Source organism: Asterias amurensis, chromosome 1 (genome assembly GCF_032118995.1).
Source record: "Asterias amurensis chromosome 1, ASM3211899v1".
Taxonomy (NCBI): domain Eukaryota; kingdom Metazoa; phylum Echinodermata; class Asteroidea; order Forcipulatida; family Asteriidae; genus Asterias; species Asterias amurensis.
The window spans coordinates 9,239,861-9,260,545 of NC_092648.1; the positions used below are offsets into that span (position 1 = coordinate 9,239,861).

At 38.9% G+C, this 20,685-nt stretch overlaps 1 protein-coding gene across 1 annotated transcript in view; it reads left to right on the plus strand.

The window, feature by feature from the left end:
* The first annotated feature begins 1,343 nt into the window (after positions 1-1,343).
* LOC139944698 (actin-related protein 10-like) overlaps positions 1,344-20,685 on the plus strand; it is a 44,189-nt gene continuing 24,847 nt past the window's right edge. Inside the window, exons 1-3 of the mRNA XM_071941780.1 lie at positions 1,344-1,504; positions 12,187-12,317; positions 15,779-15,931. Coding sequence (XP_071797881.1) covers positions 12,241-12,317; positions 15,779-15,931 — 230 coding nt within the window. The 5' untranslated portion in view covers positions 1,344-1,504; positions 12,187-12,240. The remainder of the gene's footprint in view (positions 1,505-12,186; positions 12,318-15,778; positions 15,932-20,685) is intronic.

Sequence of the window (20,685 nt, forward strand, 5' to 3'; positions counted from 1 at the left end):
ATAAAAATTAAAAAGATTTATGATGGAACTCTTGGTTTTGCATATGCCCGTACCCAAACGCTTGTTCTTTGCATTGCATATAAACAGTGTATAAAGTAGAAAAACTCACAAATTCTTCCCTTATTTAATTAATTGGCCTGAGCTAATTAGCAGACTTAACAAGTTGGGGCGCTAGTCTGATATAGCCAGGGGTATGAGAAATAGATTTATGAAATAAAAATTTGTAATATTTTCCAACTAAGATGGAACTCTTGGCTTTGTATTTGCCCATACCTTACGCGTGTGTTTAGTATATCATACAACGTATAGTAAGAAATTCGTGAATGCTTCTCTTGATTAATTTAATTGGGCTGAGCTAATTAGGTAAGTTAACATGTCGAGGTGCTAATGTGATTTAGCCATGGGTATGTGGAACACATTTATGAGATAAATGGTATTAATATTTTCCATCTTAAATAGAATTCGTTTGTTTAGTTTTTGCCTATACCCCACGCATGTTTTAGGCATAATAGCGTATACAGTACGAAATTCGCAATTTCTTTCCTAATTGGATTAATTGGGCTGAGCTAAAAAGCAGACTTAAAACACTGGGGCGCTAATTTGATATAGCCAAAGGTATAATGAACAGATTAATGAAATAAAAGTTAATAATATTTTCCAATTAAGATGGAACTTTTGCCTTTTTATTTGCCCATACCTTACGCATACAGCGCATACAGTACACAAATTCGTAAATTCTTCATTGACTAAATTAATTGGGCTAAGCTAATTAGCAGACTTCAAACACTGGGGCGCTAATCTGATATAGCCAGGGGTATGAGGAATAGATTTAGGAAATAAAAATTAATAATATTGTCTAACTAAGATGGAACTCTTGGCTTTTTGTTTGCCCATACTTTATACATTCAGCGTATACAATACCAAAATTCGTAAATTGTTCCTTGATTAAATTAATTGGGCTGAGCTAATTATCAAACTTAAAACACTGGGGCGCTAATCTGATATAGCCAGGGATATGTGGAACAGATTTGTGAGAAAAAAACTTATAATTCTTTCCAATTTAGATGGAACTCTTGGCTTTGAATCTACCTATACCTTACGCGTGTACAATGCTTGCGCACTGTCTTCGACGAATAATGACGGTCGTTGACAGTTTTTTTTAATTTGGTGCTAGCACCAAATTTGTTTGCCAGCACCAAATTTGGTGTTGGGCCCAAATTTGGTGCTCACTTCAGCCTGGTGTTGTTTGTGGTTTATGTGCCAGCCAAAACTATTGTTTACCTTTATTTATCGTCATTGATAACAGCGCCCTCTTGTGACAATAGAGGTGACAATAGAGGGCGCTGTTATATAAAATTCACCTCTTTTTTTCTTCTTCCAATTAATTAAACGTGTCACAAAAACATAGTCGTCGTTCGTCTCTATTTTGTATAAGTTGGGGAGAGTGGTGAACAAACCCATCAAATCGCTATCACAGAAAGAGCCAGAAATCGAGTCAAGTTCGGTAAGTCCTCTCTCTATTGAGCTCCAGGAAATCACCACTTCCTTTCTTTGGCTTTTACTTATAACTTAGCTAAATAAAATATGTATAAAAACTTTCCTTGTGTCATGTGTTTTCAATTTCAGTAGGATAACAGGAAAAATTTTCACAATCAAAAACTGAATGTTTTTTTTTTCAAATCATCAGATCTGACAATTTTCTTAACAATAACACTTACACTTCATGGTGTGTTGAAATTTTTAGAGTTTTGGTTTTACGTTGCGAGAGACAGTCCGACAGTTTCTTTGACTCATTTGAACGTTGGCATAATATTAATAATGCACTATCGTAGCGTCATACTCATACATTATCGACCCTCATATGTTTTCAGTCCCCAACTGTGATTCCCGACCCGTTTACAGCGAGATTGTGCAAGCTGCACCGTTGACAGAAGCTATGCAGTTTACTCACGGTCTGTATTTTCATCAGGCTTAATCATGCTGAGATTTAATAAAGTTTCCTGTGGTTGGTTATGCTCAAACATTTATAAAATGATTGATTTTTGGTACTAATCACTATAGTTGCGATAACGTAACCCTCCTGCCGATGGCGTAGCCGGAGGGTTACGAAGCAGACGCAATGTGAGCAGGGCGAAATGGTTAAAAACGTACAATTTCGACAGCTAGTCAGCAGATTTGCTCCTTTTTTACCACTTTTGAAAATCATGACACAAATTCTACAATATCACTCAAAACACCGTTGAGGAAATAATTTGAAGAAAAGGCACAAAAACTTACCAGATTCCCGAGCGAAAGACCCAGGTTGAAAATTCGAACCTGAGGGGGGCGGAGCTTCGGCTGTTTGTGCACGTCACGGACTCGGCGCTGCGTGTGGTGCATTCTGTATCCCTGCAACTGTGCAGCCGTAGTCTTGTACACGCGCTGAGATACGGAAATCAGAGAAACAGAGCGCCCGCTAACATTTGATTATAACAAGCGTGTACAGTTTTTTTGCCGTGCATAGATCGGAATGTTGGTTGTGTGTGACCACGCAACATCAATGGTCTTGGATCAAGACTACGGCTACACAGTTACCGGGATACACAATGCACCACACGCAGCGCTGAGTCGTTGACCCCGGTGACGTGCACACACGGCCGAAGCTCCGCCCCCCTCAGGTTCGAATTTTCAACCTGGGTCTTTCGCTCGGGAATCTGGTAAGTTTTTGTGCCTTTTCTTCAAGGGGGGGTGGGGTGTTTTACTTTCATGCCTTATGATATTTCCGGATTCTAACATAGTAGCCATAATGCCTTGGGACAAAAATGTAATTAAATTTGTTAAGTAGTAATTGAATAATATTTTTGATTTATTTTGCACGTCATACTAGCTTCTGAATATTCAATAAAATACCAACCAATGAAAGGTGTGAAAACATATGATGTTGCTCCAATGTCGTGCATGCATAAGCACTGTTAATGGCGGACTGTCTCTCGCAACGTAAAACCAAAACTCAAAAAATTTCAACACACCATGAAGTGTCAGTGTTATTGTTAAAAAATTGGATACTAGATGATTTGAAATTTTTTTTTTTAGTCATTTTATAAGTTTGAGCATTTTAACCAACGACAGGAAACTTTATTCTCAGCATGAATAAGCCTGATGAAAATACAGACGTGAGTAAACTGCATAGCTTCTGTCACCGGTGCAGCTTGCACAATCTCGCGGTAAACGGGAATCAAAGTTGGGGTTCGAAAACATATGATTTATGAGGGTCGATAACGTATGACGCTACGATAGTATATTGTTCTCAACAAATCAAATTATTATTATTTATTATTATCTATATTATAAATACTATAAAAGCACTTAAATTGCATGGGCGCCGCCATGTTGTTTTCACGTTAAGTGGTGCCCGCACCCTGCTAAAATGATGCCTCCTGAGATCAATTTCGGGGTACCCGTGGGTTGAGGGATATGTGTTGTTTGTGACGTCACAGTCAAAGCGCGAGCATGTATAACTTTGTGATTGAGTGCAGGCGTCCTTTGTGATGTCACAGTCACAGCGCGACCGTCCAGTAACTTAGCGCATACATACAGTAAACAACAATGCAAGGGGATCGAGCTAGGCACGACGACAGGACGAAGGCTGGTGGGGGTTATTAGAGCATGTTGTGGGACAGGGAGAAGGAAGGGGCACGCAGTGTGGTACGTCTGTTGGAAGGGGGCGGGGGAACGGCAAAAAATGAAGGGAACATAGTAAAAAGGGCTGGGAAAATAATACGGAAAGGGGAAAAAGAAAAAGGGACTAATGATGACATTGGACAGGGAAAAATAAACTGGACAGAGAAAAATACACGAAACGGAGACCCACCTGACTGGCGGTACCCGTGCAGAACGGGGAAAGTTATGGGCCGGAAAAAAGGTGCAAAGAACAATACTCACGTGCGGGATGTAGGGAAGAAGTACGGGTTAGATTTAGGATGGGGACAGGAGAAAGGGGCACAAAGTGGTACTCTGTGTAATGGGAGACGGGCGGGGGAACAGCAAAAATAAAATGATGGGGAAAATGAACAGGGCTGGGTAGGGATTGAAAAAAAATGAAAAGGGACTATCATGATATGGGACATTGAACAGGAAAGTATTAAACTGAATGGGGGGATCAAACACATGAAACGGGAAAGAACCACCAACGGGGACCTGCGCGAAACTGAAAAATATGAGTTATGGGCAAACAGTGGCAAGCAAAGAACAATGCCAATGCACGGATCGCGGGGATGGGGAGGCGCAGGGAGGGCGTGGAGTTTAGTTATGGGACGAGATAGGGAAGGCGCACACGGTGGGACAGGGAGTTGGGGGGAAATGAATGGGGCTGGTGATGGGAGAAAAGAAAGGGGAACTTGAAAACGATACAGGACAAGAAAATAATAAATTGAACGGGAACAAAAATAAACGAAACGTGATATAAACCAGACTGGGAAAGAACCACTATCGGGACCCGCTGGATCTGGAAAACACTGGATGGGATTGACAAATAATGCCGAAACGGAAAAAAAGACGGGCAAGGGTTAGTGTACGATTTCGCTAAGATTCGCACTTAGATTCGACTTAACTTTGGATGGGTGGTTTGCCACAGTGATTTGTATTGTGACCCTGCCCAGCCACTTTAACCTTCCATTGTACACAACGCTACACTTGCAGCATTTTATACGTAGCGCTTTCTAGCCGGGTTGCCGCGCGCCGCGCGGCATCTCGCTAGTAGTAGATCTGGAGACAAAGAATGTCCAAATTTGAGGGAAAAAAAGGAGTACAGTGTCCCAGTTACTGGGTCTACAGGTCTGGTAGGACGTCAGTCAGTGCCACTGCACTGACGTCCTGGGTATTACATGTAGGTTCTTTACAATGCGAACACAAATTTGACTACAATTTTCTTCATTTTTTTCCTCATTTGAGAAGCTGAAATTCCTTTCATATATTCATAGTGTCCCTCACTATATTCTCAACGAGTTCACAGCTAACAAATATATCCATGGAAGAAATTATTTCCGAAAATATGTCAAAGTTCTGCACTGGCGATGTGAGCCCAAGTGCGCATGGCATTATCTTGCCGCTATTCGCCGTCAACTGGGTAGGTGCCGTTAACTCGCCTTCAACTCCTCCAGTATACATTTTAAAATCCAGGAGGCATAAAACTGTACAATATTCCAGCTCATATAGAATTTTTATAAATTTTTATAAATTTCAGGTTGAACTTTGTTGTAAATATCAATTTTTTTTTCTTGTGAATTTTTGTTTGTTTTATAAGCAGCAAAGCCGTCTGCCGACATCTTACTTTGTTACAGTGCTTCTTGTACAAGTGCGGACAACAGAGGGCGCTTTCCTGCGTGCGTATATTTTTTTTCTTGGGAAGGTTAGCATGCGCTAATTTATGGTAAAAAGTGGCCTCATTTGTCCTAGGAAAAAAATATGCTTCCAGCACATGGAGTCTTGGCACAAGTCTCAATGCTCGGTATTGCATAGTTCTGCGCTTTGTGTAAATTGACTAGGGTACCGGTCAACTCAGTCCCAAGCCAACTCGGTCCCAGTCAACTCCGTCCCAAGTCACCTCGATCCCAAGTCAACTCGGTCCCAAGTCAACTCAGTCCCAAGTCAACTCAGTCCCAAGGGGAAGCTTGCACGGGCGGGAGGGAGGGCGGGGAGGGACCGCAACCAAGTTATAATTGACACTATTGTTATTTGTTATTTATTTTCGACCAAGCACTAATTTCCTTAATAGATTTATTTTTTTAATAAGTTGATTTGTGATTTTTATTTATTTTTCTTATTATATTAAAAAATAAAGAAAGGAAATTAATGTTTTGTTAAGAGTCCCTGCCTGTAAGAATGTACCAAATTAGGGGGGGGTGTGATTTATGGGTTCGCAGATCTTCTTCCAAAAAATTAGAGTGATACACCATCATACCAAACGAATAAATCCAAAATTTTAGTTTGCTGACGCTTTCGGTTTTGGAGTTACCAGTTATCAAAGTTTGGGCCAAAAAGCCCTCGAGAAACGAATAGTACATTCCCTGTAAACACAAAAACCAGCGCCAAGGTCATCCCAAAAAAAGTAAAACATTTTTTGAAACCTCCAGTTGGGCTTATAACAAAAGTAACAAAAAAAAGTTGGGATCTCGTTGGCGCGTCATGTTACGCGCACCTGAACCTTTGACGAACAGTGCCCTCGTGCCATTTTCAACGCCTCATAACTCAGCGCGCCTATAGGATCCCATGAATTAAACAAGTTCAAATGAAAGAGCTTGCATCCCTAAAACAAATTTAAGTGCAAAGTGCGTGGGATCTCGTTGGCGCAGAGAGATAATAGAGGTCAAAGTTCAAATTTTACCAATATATTGCGTTTTCGCACCTCCGTAACTTCGCGCGCCAACAACAAAAAATTGTTTTTATGGCAACTGGGTATTGGAACAGTTTTCATCTAATGACAAATGGAAAAAGAATCTTGGGATCTCTGCAACTTGCATGTCAAAAGATTTTTTGAAAATTTTCTAAAGTATTGCCATTTCACACATTTTTGCCTAAATTGGGACAACATTCACTTTTCTCATCACTGTAAGTATCTGTGCCAAGCAAGATCCCATCAATTTTTTCATGTATTTGGTTAAGTTGAGTGTTCCTTAACAGAATTCAATTGAAAAATAATTGGGATCATGTTGGCCCAACAATATAACAAAGGTCAAAGGTCATATGAAACTACACTACTGCCTATTTTGGGCGATTTTGCGTCGTCTAGAAATCCACGCGCCAATATGATCCCATTAAGTTGTCTGCATTTTATGATTATATAGATTCTCAGCAACACATAAAAAGCAAAAATCAAATGGGATTTGAGTGGCGCTAACAAATACTACAGATCAAAAGTTCACAATACATGCCTATACTTATGCATTGCTGTGGCAACCGAAAGCGAGAAATATCCCCCCATTTGAAAATGTTGGCAAACCATGAAGGGCTCTATAATTAATTTGGGACAACCATATGTGCCTAGATATTATAAGTGGCTGTCCCAAACTGAAAGGATAGAGCCCTTGTTCTTTAAATAAAATCTTGAAAAGGCTCTGAAGTTGGCTCTTGACAGAAATATCAAAAACAGCCATATTCTTTGTAACCTTTGACCTTGGCAACAGTTACCCACCAACATTAAACTAACACCATTTGTAAAAACAAGTCCAGTCTATCTCTTGACCAAAATTCGTTTTTAGAGACCTATCCCCTTCATGGTTTGCCAACATTTTCAAATTGGGGATATTTCTCACTTTCGGTTGAAACAGCAATGCATAAGTATAGGCATGTATTGCGAACTTTTGATCTGTAATATTTGTTAGCGCCACTCAAATCCCATTAGGTTTTTGCTTTTTATGTGTTGCTGAGAATCTATATAATCATAAAATGCAGACAATTTAATGGGATCATATTGGCGCGTGGATTTCTAGACGACGTAAAATTGCCCGAAATAGGCAGTAGTGTAGTTTCATATGACCTTTGACCTTTGTTACATTGGTGGGCCAACATGATCCCAATTATTTTTCAATTGAAATCTGTTTAGGAACACTCAACTTAACCAAATACAAGAAAACATTGATGGGATCTTGTTGGCACAGATACTTACAGTGATGAGAAAAGTGAATGTTGTCCCAATTTAGGCAAAAATGTGTGAAATGGCAATACTTTAGAAAATTTTCAAAAAATCTTTTGACATGCAAGTTGCAGAGATCCCAAGATTCTTTTTCCATTTGTCATTAGATGAAAACTGTTCCAATACCCAGTTGCCATAAAAACAATTTTTTGTTGTTGGCGCGCGAAGTTACGGAGGTGCGAAAACGCAATATATTGGTAAAATTTGAACTTTGACCTCTATTATCTCTCTGCGTCAACGAGATCCCACGCACTTTGCACTTAAATTTGTTTTAGGGATGCAAGCTCTTTCATTTGAACTTGTTTAATTCATGGGATCCTATAGGCGCGCTGAGTTATGAGGCGTTGAAAATGGCACGAGGGCACTGTTCGTCAAAGGTTCAGGTGCGCGTAACATGACGCGCCAACGAGATCCCAACTTTTTTTTGTTACTTTTGTTATAAGCCCAACTGGAGGTTTCAAAAAATGTTTTACTTTTTTTGGGATGACCTTGGCGCTGGTTTTTGTGTTTACAGGGAATGTACTATTCATTTGAGGGCTTTTAGGTCGAAACTTTGATAACTGGTAACTCCAAAACCGAAAGCGTCAGCAAACTAAAATTTTGGATTTATTCGTTTGGTATGATGATGTATCACTCTAATTTTTTAGAAGAAGATCTGAGAACCCATGAATCACCACTTGGTACACTCTTACAGGCAGGGACTCTTAAATTATAAAGAAAACTTTCAAAAAGTTTTCTTTATAACTTAACCAAACATTTATTTCCTTTCTTTATTTTTTAAAAATTATGTAATTCGTACTGTTTTTATAATTATTTAATTTTAAATGTAAGTTACTTCAAAGAGGATTCAATTAATAAATTGTTAAGATACAGACTGGATGAAAGCAAAGAGATATTTTGAAGACTTTTTTTTAGTTGAAATTTATTGGCCAACTTAATTGGTAATTTTCAAAAGTGAATGTTGAATTATAGAAACAAATGGGTCGCTTTGAAGGCATCGAATATTATACCCCGAACATTGGTGCACACTTATCCCATTTCATGTACAAAGTCAAAGGAGAGTAGTTTTTTTTTTCCAATTCAAAGAAAACATACATTTCTACCTCCATGACCATACGAACCGAGTTGACTGGGACCGAGTTGACTTGGGATCGAGTTGACTCATAAGCGCTGACTATTATCCATCCGCTTAGTGTTTGGTTGACGCAAGTTGATGGCAATTTGGCTGCAAATAGTAGGCTGCCAGTGATCCGTGCAAGAAAGTGTGTACACGGAAGTTATTGCACGACGTGGAATCGGAAAACGCCAATTTTAATTTTCTTTTCACAAAATATTAACACCAAAGGAGAAAATTCAACAACTTTAAATAATGCGAACTTGGAGTTCCAACTGCAAGGAACATGTGAGTTAAAGATCAGACTCCCGAGTAAGGTAGAAATATTTTTAACAGATTTTTGAATTTTTTCGCATTGGTACGGGACCTTTATACCCTGGACTCCGTCGCTTGCTTGCAACGGAGGAGTCCAACCTGGGCTACAGGTCTCCCATTTATATATATTATACAATGTAAACAACTTTTCTCTTGATGATCAATCAACTTGCTAAATACAGCCTGTATAATACAGCCTGTATAATAGGGGGAAATGAACAATGGGTAAGAAGCCAAATATTAAATTTGTTAACAAATGAACAAAACAAACATTAAGTTGATTTAATATATATTTATTAATTAGTGGTAACATTATGATATCCAAGTCTGATCACAGAACTAAGAACACCATTCTCAAAATCATGTCAATTGTCAAACAAATGTCCCCTTGTTGCATGTGGACAGCTTCAATACATGTAAGTCCATAGACTGCAAAATAATCTGTCAGGACCCCCTCCTCTAAATCTTAAATGCGCAGCTATGAGCAGCTACCTAGCAAAGAAACAAAGATTATGCACATGATCACGAAGGTATAAGCTTTCAGAAAATATGAGTTTTGTATAGATATGTTTTGTTGTTTCCATATTTGAGAAATTGAGGATTTTTGATGTAAATTTATGTGTAAAACCTCAACTTTTGGTAACAAAATAAAATGAACGATATCAAAACAGTTTATAATATCAATCAAGTTCTATCAAATTTGGTACCTACCAATTCCTCAGATCTTCCTGCACACAAATATCAACTTATCCCGTGTGACCTTAGGCTATCGAGGCCACAAGAGGGCTCACTTTAAACAAAAACATTTTCCAACACAAAATCGATTGAGTTTTCCCGCGACCAAAATGTGCTTTCTGTTACGCGCTAATTTTTTTATTTTCAAGTCTGTGTTTTTCATTTAAAATTCCATCAATCGAGAAAAAACTGCTTAATTGTGAAAGGAAATGTCTTCAGCTAACCACAGATGATTTTGTACATCAAAATTTGCCCTTAAATGATGTCTTTTAGGTGAGTTTTCACAAGCACTTTTCGTGTAGTATAACAGATACAAAACACGATTGAGGCCTTTCTGTCGGCCTCCCAATTAATAGTATAAATAATATTAATAGGCCTTGATAATAATTTGATTTTTTTAGAACATTTATTAAAGGCCTACATATTTTATAATATTATTATTAAAGGAACACGTTGCCTTGGATCAGTCGAGTTGGTCTTTAAAAAGCGTTTGTAATCATTTGGTATAGAATGCATCTGATTAGAAAGATATTTTAAAAGTAGAATAAATAAATCATCCACACAAGTATCACTCGAAATTGCGTGGTTTTCCTTTTACTTCGTCGACAAACATGGTCGGCCATTTATGGCCATAAATAGTCGCCCGTGTTAGTTTGCCAAGTAAAAGGACAACCACGCAATTTCGAGGCAATTGTGTGTGGATCATTGTGAACTACTTTTTAAACATCTTTCTAACATACATTTCATAACAAATGGTTTACAAACCCTTTTCAAAGATCAACTCGACCGATCCAAGGCAATGTGTTCCTTCAAAGGCAGTGGACACTATTGGTAATTACTCAAAATAATTATCATCATAAAACCTTTCTTTATTACGAGTAATGGGGAGAGGTTGATGGTATAAAACATTGTGAGAAAATGTGTTCCTTTAAAGGCAGTGGACACTATTGGTAATTATTCAAAATAATTATCATCATAAAACCTTTCTTTATTCGAGTAATGGGGAGAGGTTGATGGTATAAAACATTGTGAGAAACAGCTCCTTCTGAAGTGACGTAGTTTTCGAGAAAGAAGTAATTTTCCACGAGTTTGATTTCGAGACCTCAAGAATTTGAGGTCCCGAAATCAAGCATCAGAAAGCACACAACTTCGTGTGACAATGGTGTTTTTTCTTTTATTATTATCTCACAAATTCGACAACCGATTGAGCTCAAATTTTCACAGGTTTGTTATTTTATGCTTATGTTGAGATACACCAACTGTGAAGACTAGTCTTTGACAATTACCAATAGTGTCCACTGTCTTTAATGTCATCCACTGTCCTTTTTTTCTAGGTGTTATGGCTTTTTCTATGAATTGGAAAAAAAATAATGATGCCATAGGCCCTAACTGATGCCCTAGTTTAGTTTTATTCCGGTACCACAAGGTACAGTCATGGGTCCTCTCTTATTCATCTTGACTTTAAAGTTAAATGATCTTCCAAAGTCTTTAACTTCCCGGTTTAGGATGCTCGCAGATGATTGAGTCGTCTACCGAGAGATGACTTCACTTACTGAAAGTACAGAGCTACAGAAAGACATACACAGATAACAGAACTTGGCATCTAAATGGCAAATGTAATTTAATGTCTCCAAATGCTATTGTATGCACATAACGCATAAAAAGACACCACTCGCAACAAGCTACTCTCTCAACGGTCATGACTTGGACAACTTTATATCCCAGACCTATTTAGGGGTACATATAAACAGTAACCTGACAACAAAATCATCAGAGCTCGAGAGAACAAGTCGCCATTGAACTTAGTCATTTGTTGGATTGTTAACTGGAGATTGACTTTGCATATCAACTGCAACCTTGGTTTGTTGATTGGCCCTGGGGTCCCTCAAAAGGGACCCCCCCCCCCCAGTCAAATGTCAAGGTCGATATGGCTAAAACAAAATAAATGCAGTTTGAGCAATTACCTCGACAAGGACTTGTCATATCAGCTCAAAAAAAATATAGAGCCAATGTTATTATGGCTAAATAAATTTATTTTATGCCTAAGAAAAAAAATGTCTGTATAATAACTTTAAAAGGACTTGGTATATGAACTGGTGTGTGGATTGGTCTTGGGTTACAGAAGTCTCCTATTTTTAGACCAGTTAGGTCAAATGTTGAGAAACGGACTGACTTGCGGGGCATTTGTGTTTGTAAACACAACTTGTTCCTTTTTTGTCCTGATGGCCCACTTTACAATGAACAGTTCATAAAAAATACTATAAATAATTTTGTGTGACGTGTCTACATGATTGTCTTACTGTACGCTACTTATTACAATTTTAATCAAAACATACGCTCTATTGCTTTTCAGACATTCAGAGAAATGTGATATATTTGACAGCAACAACCTTGAGGAGGATACAGGATGTCTTTCTTTGAGGGACTTGGTTCAGCCGTAGAAAAAAGCACAGTTGTTCTGGACATTGGCGCTGCATATACCAAGTAAGTTGGTTGAACTTTAACATGATATTTATAATGCAACTTTGTAGTCTCCATTTTCCTGATATTGCAACTTCATTGTAAAGTTCCTAGTGTCTGCCCTTGCTCGGTAGTTGAACTTGCATGAATTCCGCTTTTGTGGTAGGCTTAGCTGCCTCAAACGTATTTTAAATCATAGTATGTGGACAATTCCATGGTCAGCGCATTACACTTTTCTGTGTCATTTCAGCACCCTCAATTGGCCAAAACTGGGGAACTGTGCACAAACTCTATTGGGAAATTGCGCCAATGACGTCAAGGGGTCATTGCATATCATTATCACATCAGCAGTTTTTTACTCTCGGCTGAAAAAGCCCTAGGGAGAGGTGCATTTTTGACTTGCTGATTTTAAGCGTAAACCATTATCTACGATGTTCATTTGGCTAAAAAAAGGGTATTAGTTAAAATATTGAGATTATCCTGTAGCCCCTGTTTAACTATAGTTTTGTTCAATTTGACCTATGTTCTGCAAGTATGCCAACATCTTGTAATTAACTGTAAAGCAGGCCAAATGTTTTGTGCAGCCCAGATGTGATGCATGCATATCAATAGATGTCATTCTTAGTGGTCATAACTCCTTATTGCAATGATTTTCTGAAGTGAAACTTAGTCAAATACATGTAGAGTCGGGGGCTAGACCCAGTAAAATGCTCCGTGTTTGTCTTTCATTGGATCCGTTGTTGTTAATTTTTTCGTTTAGCGCGATGTCTACCATGTACATCAATGTCATTGTTCCATTGCACCAATAGAGGGTGCTTTACTAAAAAGCCAACACCTTGAAACAAGATTAGGCACACATGGTTTTCCCCCACGCGACGTTGTATGTTGTGTGTGTGCGGTGTGTATTTTTTGCGACAAGTGAAAATTATGGCAGTCGACGACGAGGACTCATCGCGCGCGTGGATTTATTCCTAATGGTATGCTACATGTACAAAAAACTCTTGAAAATGAGGATGCACAACACATTGGGGTCATTCCGTGTCAAATCACCCAAAAAAAAGACAATTTTAAACCCTACCCTCTTCAAATTTGCTCACATTTTTTTATGGGGTAATAATGGCTCAACAAGCTCAAATTTCAACTTTTAGCTCTCTCCGATAAACGGTTTTCGTGCTACGGCATGCTCTTTCTCTTTGATTTCGGTTAAAATGCGCCTGACCTCTGGCATTCAAACAACCATAAATCGGTAACCATTGGGTCAAATTTGTTGAAATTGGTGTCCTTTGAAAGGAAATTGCATAAGCTTTCCAAATCTGTCATTACTTTCTTTGTAGGAACATGTTGAGGTTTAGTAACCTTTTGACCTTTACTTTTGACCTTGACCTCTTTATTAGAGATATAATAATTTTGGCTTGCTTCCAGGCTCCGCTCAAAGTTGCCCTACTTGCCTATTATTCCTATTCAAAGTACATGTACATAACATACATGTCCATACGTATGTATATCATGATGTTGCTAGAGGACCATAGCCTCACTTGATATACATACGTATGGACATGTATGTTATGTACATGTACATGTACTTTGCGTAGGAATAGGCCACTAGGGCCACTTCGAATGGAGCTTGAAGGCAAGTCAAAGATATTATATCTCTAATTTTTTTATATTGTGGAGAAAACATATGGGGGTAAATTTTCACGGAAGTTCATCTCCAGATCACGTGATCCACAAGGTCAAATCCAAGGTCAAAGTAGAGGTCAAAAGGTTATCAAACCTAAACATTTTCCTACAAAAAAAGTAATGACAGATTTGGAAAGCTTACACAATTTCCTTTCCAAAGACACCAATTTCAACCAATTTGACCCAAAGGTTACTGATTTATGGTCATTTGAATGTCAGAGGTCAGGCGCATTTTGACCGAAATCAACAAGAAAGAGAATGCCGTAGCGCGAAAACGGTTTATTGGATGGAGCTGAAATTTGAAATTTGAGCTTGTTGAGCCATTATTATCCCATAAAAAAAATTAGAGCAAATTTGAAGAGGGTAGGGTTTAACCCATTGGGTGATTTGACACGGAACGACCCACTGTTACATGTAAGAATTGTAGCCTATGTTTCTGTGAATGTGTTGTCTACGCTTCAGTTTTTAATTAAAGCCTTTCATTACGTTCGTAGTGCAATTTTCCGCTTTTTTTTTTCATGACCCGCTCACAGGCCTGATAAATACCCCAGACAGTTTCTCTACTCCTATTGGTGGAGAGCGCGTCACGTGGGGGTGTTTAAACGGTTGATAATGACCAGTGTTTATAACCGGCTGGCTTCGGCTCGCAAGATTATCACACGGAACCCGCAATTCATAGCTATTAGTAACAGCGCATAATCTATTTCTGAACGCGCGCGCGTATTTTTTTCTAAGTGCGCGCGCGTAATCTATTCCTAAGCGTGTGCGCGCAAAATACTCTTCAAAAACATATTTCAAATCTTGAATTTTCAACTGTCAAAGTGAATGTAATTGTATTTTTAAAACTTTTTTTTAACAAAAGGGCATTTATGAATGGGGATAAAAGAGTAGTGACTCGTTATTACACGCCCGTTTTAAACCTTGCAGGGTCGTTGCTGTGCGATAAAGGCCCTCGCTTTTCGGCTCGGGCTTTCATCACACGGCAATTCGACCCTGCTGGTTTTAAACGATCGTGTAAGAACTCGTCGCTACCCTTTTATTCCCTTATTACAGAATTGGTTTTTGCTAACAAAAATTGCTTGCAGTGTAAGCCCTTTATGTAATACACCATATACTTACACTGACAAACCTGTGGAAGTTTGAGATCGATTGACCATCTGGGTCATGAGAGAATAGTGAAAACAGATTGATTGCATCAATGCCACAATTAAAATTAATAAAACACTCACTGAGCGATAAACCCCAAACGAGAAGTTAGATTATTTATTTCTCATCAAATATGACATTTCGGACAGAAATATTTCAAGGGATGTTTTCAACTATCATTAGTCCGTGTACGTTTTATGTAAATCTGTGATCGTCACAATTTTTTTTTCTTACCAATTCTGTAACGTTCCTTTAAAGATTAAATTATCTTTTACTCTTTTTAAAGTGAATTTCAAAAGTTGCAATATACATTTTCATGCATACTTGATTAGCATTTATATGAAGCACCTTTTACCCAAGGTTACGAAGGTTATAGGAAAATTAAAATTGACATGATTGCGGAGACACTATTGGTCTTAGTGTATCTGTTTGAAACAAATCAGCTCTTCGTTGGACTGCCTCAAGTTGGTTTATGTTTTTTGTGTGAAATGGATCCAAGATACTTGCACAATGCTCCAGACGTGGGAGGACTACGGTATTGTATGCTGCTTCTTTTACTCGTGGGGAACAGCTGTGGAGATTTCTACGTTTATTTATGTATTTTTTTTTTTTTTACATACATATAATACCTAATGATGTGGACCGTTTCTTTGATGTAGAGTTGGTTTTGCAAGTGAGACAGGACCTCGTGCAATCATCCAAAGCTCCGTAAAGCAGCCTCGCACCGGCCAAGAGGTGAAAGTGTGTGATTTCTCAAACTCAGAGGAACTCTATGATGTTTTAGTTGACTTTCTACATGTTGTGTATTTTCGGTAGGTTTTAAGCTTTTGCCAGAGTACATCGTAAAATAAATGGCTGCATTAATTTTGTGTCGTGGGAAAATTCAATACAAATAATTGATTGGGTCTTTTCATCGATCCGATTTTTATAAATTGTTTATTCATAAATACCTCAGACAGTTTCGCTATTTCTATTGGTGGAGAGCGCGTCACGTGGGTGTGTATAAACCTTTGTTTATGACCAGTAAAAAATGTTGAAACATGGGCGTGACACGCGAGCTTGCACCTGTTCTTATAAGACAGTTTCTTCATTCCTATTGGTCGAGAACAACGGCTGAAACAGTTGTGCCACATCACGCGATATGCGCGACGCGCACAGCATTCCCTTATAAGGAGTTGTTTACCCGAGGGCGGCGCAGGGCTTTACCATTTCATAGCTGGAGGGGTGTTGACCAAAAAGTATTGATGTTTTTGACCGAAAAGGTATTTATGAATGGGAATCAAAGTGTGTTGAATCTGTTTTCAACTAGTGGTTTAAATCCGCCGAGGCCTGTTCTTGATAATTTACCTCGACTTCGTCTCGGTAAAATTATCAAGAACCAGGCCTCGTTGGGATTAAACCACTAGTTGAAAACCTCTTCACCACACATTGATTCCCTTATTAGAACATAAGTTTATTGCAACCATCATTCTTTAGTTATATAGTATATATTAAACATACTGAGTTAAAAGGATATCAATATTAAAATACAACAAAGTGTAAAGTAAATAATCAAAAGGAAACGGTGGGAAAACATTCAGGCCAGCAATAGAAACTGTGGAAGAAGATTTGATATGCCTTAATAGTTAAATTATCCTACTCTAAATGTCTTGTTCAGACACACATTAAGGCCTGTGCAGGTTAGCCAGGTACCCAAAAGTCATGGTAATACAGTATTACAAGCTCACATATTACAAGGCTATGCTACATGTAAGTGCAAGATTGTGCTGGTTCCGAACTGCCCGTGGCTAAATTCAATGCATTTAAATAAAGATTATATGAGCACAGGAGTAGCGAGAACACAGTTACAACAAGATACTTTTTTGGCCCTCTACAAGCAAAGCATTGTTTTCCACCTTTTTGTAATGAGAATAATTACAAAACAAATTGAAAAAACACCTTCAAAAGCCTGAAAATCGCTCTTTATGACTTGTAAGACAATCAAGTGCTAACGATGGACACTATTGCAAGCAATACTAATCCAAAATGAGAGTCAGCAATTAGGTTATTAATTCCAAACTCTGGACAATGGTGGGATTAGGAAGTTTGCATTTCTACCTCCATATATCATTAAAACAACAGGGCAGATTCCATACTAAAGCCGTGTTCTCATTGGGCTTAACTTACCAACGCAAATTTAACTTACCGATGTTAAGTACAAACAGCTGGTAACTTACCTGGCTGGTAAGTTACCGCCACGGTCAACTTAACAGGCCGATTTTAGCCATGTTAACTTAACAATGTTAACTTAACAGGGACAAGAAGTCCAAAGGGAATGCACCATTCCGGTAACTTAACAATACTGTCACATGACTTCTATCGTAAGGTCTGCTGTTCAAAAAACAGCCTGCAATACACAACGCTGCCTCAGGTCAAAAGCATAGCTGCGTTTCAGCTGCATTTCCACTGTGTACACAGCCCGCAGAGCCCAAGCCTTAGCTTGAGTCCAAGCTGAGGTTTGAGAAAGGCCCCTGGTAAGTTAACAGACACAAATTAATCCAAGTGCCAGTAAGTTAACCTACCAGCAGCCGATTTCACAAAAAATTTACGTAACTGCGTAAGTCCACTTACGCAACGTTTATGGCGCAAGTTGCTTTATAAATGTTGCGCAAGTGGACTTCCGCAGTTGCGTTAAATTTCGTGAAATCGGCTGGTGGGTGGTAAGTTACCAGACCAATCCAATGCGAACATGGCTTTGAAAAACTCAAGTAGTTGTGTGATTAATATTTAATGCAACAGCAAGACTTCCCTGGACTCCTGCATTAATAGCAATAGACCAATATAGCATTACAATAGTGGCTACCAATGAAAACCAAGACACTGTCCATTGAAATTCATAAGTGTTCTTAGTGATCCCCATATGTGTTGATGTACAGGAGGTGTATGGGGTCTGGCAAGCCTGATTAATTAATACATGAATAAGATTAATTGCAAAACTTATTGAGAAAGCTGACTGCTAAACAACTGAAGCAACACATGTCAATCAATAACCTTGAGGAGCTCTATCAGTCCACATATAAAACAAACAATAGTACCAAAACTGCTCTTTTGAAGGTTCGGATGATGTTCTTAAGGCAATGGATAGGTCTGATGTTGTATTTCTAGTGCTATTGGACTTGTCTGCTGCCTTTGACACCATCGATCATGATATTTTACTTGACAGAATGAGGGATGATTTAGGCGTTTCCGATACTGTACTGCCATGGTTCAAATTATATCTCTCGGGTAGACAAAGCCGGGTATCTATTCATAACCTATACTCTGATCCAGTTGATTTAGAGTATGGGCTACCCCAGGGGTCCATATTGGGTCCCTTGATGTTTGGAATTTATACCCTCCCACTTGGCAATATCATACGTCATCAAAACATGGACTTTCATCCTTCTGTATGGAGCGGAAACCTGGACCATGAAGAAAGAGTTTCACGATCGCCTTGACGGCACATACACCAGGCTTCTTATGAGGGCGTAGAACATCTCATGGCGAGAGCACACGACCAAAGAACAGATCTTCAGAGACATTCCACCAATCTCTACTACTGTTGCTCAACGCAGAGTCCGCTTCGCAGGTCACTGCTTTCAGGCCAAAGACCAGGTCCTTCCTGACGTGTTATATTGGAGACTGCCGTGTCCTAATAGAGGAACTCGACCACTCAACTACATAGACATGATCAGCAGAGATACGGAGGCTGAAATTGTGGATCTTCCAAACATGATGAGGGATAAACACCTCTGGCGTGACGTTGTGCATGGAATCTCAGTTGCGACCACTAAATGATGATGATGATGGTTTATTTACTGATGATACACAGCTACAATGTACATATATTGTTCCTTTGATCCTAGAATACCTTGTGCTTGGCAAGTTGCCATTGAGAAACTGCAGCTGTGTATTACTGATGTTCAAAACTGGATGACTTCTAACAAGCTTAAGCTTAATGAAAATAAAACTGAGTTCATTGTGCTTGGTACTCCCCAAAATCTCAAGAAACTGCCGCAGATATCTTTGCGTATGGGTGATACATCGATAGACCCTACTGATTCTGTCCGCAATTTAGGTATACAATTTGATTCTCATATGACAATGAGCAAGCAAGTTTCTAGCCTCTGCCAGTCAATAAATTTTCAATTACGTAACTTAAGGAGAATCAAACGGTACCTGGATAAGGATACTCTCCATCATGTTGTCAGAGCTTTCGTCCGCTCTTGTATTGACTATGGCAATCTCCTTTTATTTGGTGCAATGTCATATGAATTGGACAGAGTCCAAAGATAACAAGATAGTGCAGCTTGTTTAATATGTGCCACACCCTTGAGAGAACATTACCCCCATCACTTAGGGAACTTCATAGGCTGCCAATTAGAGAACGAATCCATTTTAAGATTGCTCTTCTCGCTTTTAAATGCTTTAACAAAAGTACACCTCATTGTATTACCGTATTTTCCTGCGGATAAGACGCTCGGCGGACAAGGCGCAGGACGCTAAAATGACTCAAAAAAATTCAAACGTCAGCAGACAAGGCGCACCGCCGCACAAGGCGCATGTTTAACCGCACACAAAAGAACACCTGGCGCCACCCGGTGTCGGTACATTGACACAAAGACGTAATTTGTTGCCTTTGATTGAGAACCTATGTATACGGACCTTCATCCAATCAACCAACGCTGTATATTGTTCATAACATTAAGTCCGGCCCAATCAGCGGGCAGAAACCATGGTCCACACACTGTCTGAAGTTAATTTTATTTGTAACATGAACACAATGCCTCCCTGGACATCCGACGTCCCACAACGAGGATCCTTGCTGATACAGATACATTGCAACGACAGACGGACATAGCGTGTGTGTGTAGTAATGTATCCACCGGCCGGGATGTCGCTGCATGCACATTAATATGTACATTTACACTGTGGGTTGCGCTGCTCAATCTCGAGATTGCACAACAGATGTTGGGGACATGTGGGCACCGTATTGAGCAATGTTCGCCGACGGGTTGCGCTACGCCCTCGCATTTGCGCTGCCTGGAAATGCGCTACAATTCCCCCGTTACTGTGTGGATCCCAAGCATGCCCAGACACGTCGAGTCTGGTCTCAATGCGTTTATTGCTGGTTCGCGTAATTTTTACCAATAGAGGGCGTTTAACCTCACGCTATAGACCTTATTTTACAGGCAAGTTTTATGCAAGGGGCAAACATGATTTTAACAACCGTTCCTACCCGAAGTTTTGAAGCAATAAAATAACTTCAATAAAATAAAATGTGTTTTCGTCCCTTTTTTTTTTTTGGCTAGTGTTGTATTACTTTATTTGGCCTTACAAACAAATACAAATCATATCCTAGTAAGATAATGCTACGTTCCCATAATACTTTGCAAAGCAAACTTCTAAAAAGAGGCAATAAATATTAATACGATTTGAACGTTTATTGTAACAATAGTATAAAACTCTTGTCCTACCAAAGATGACAGTTAAGTTCCCAAAGCAATCACAAAGGTCTAAAAAATAAATTCAAAAATAAATTATTACC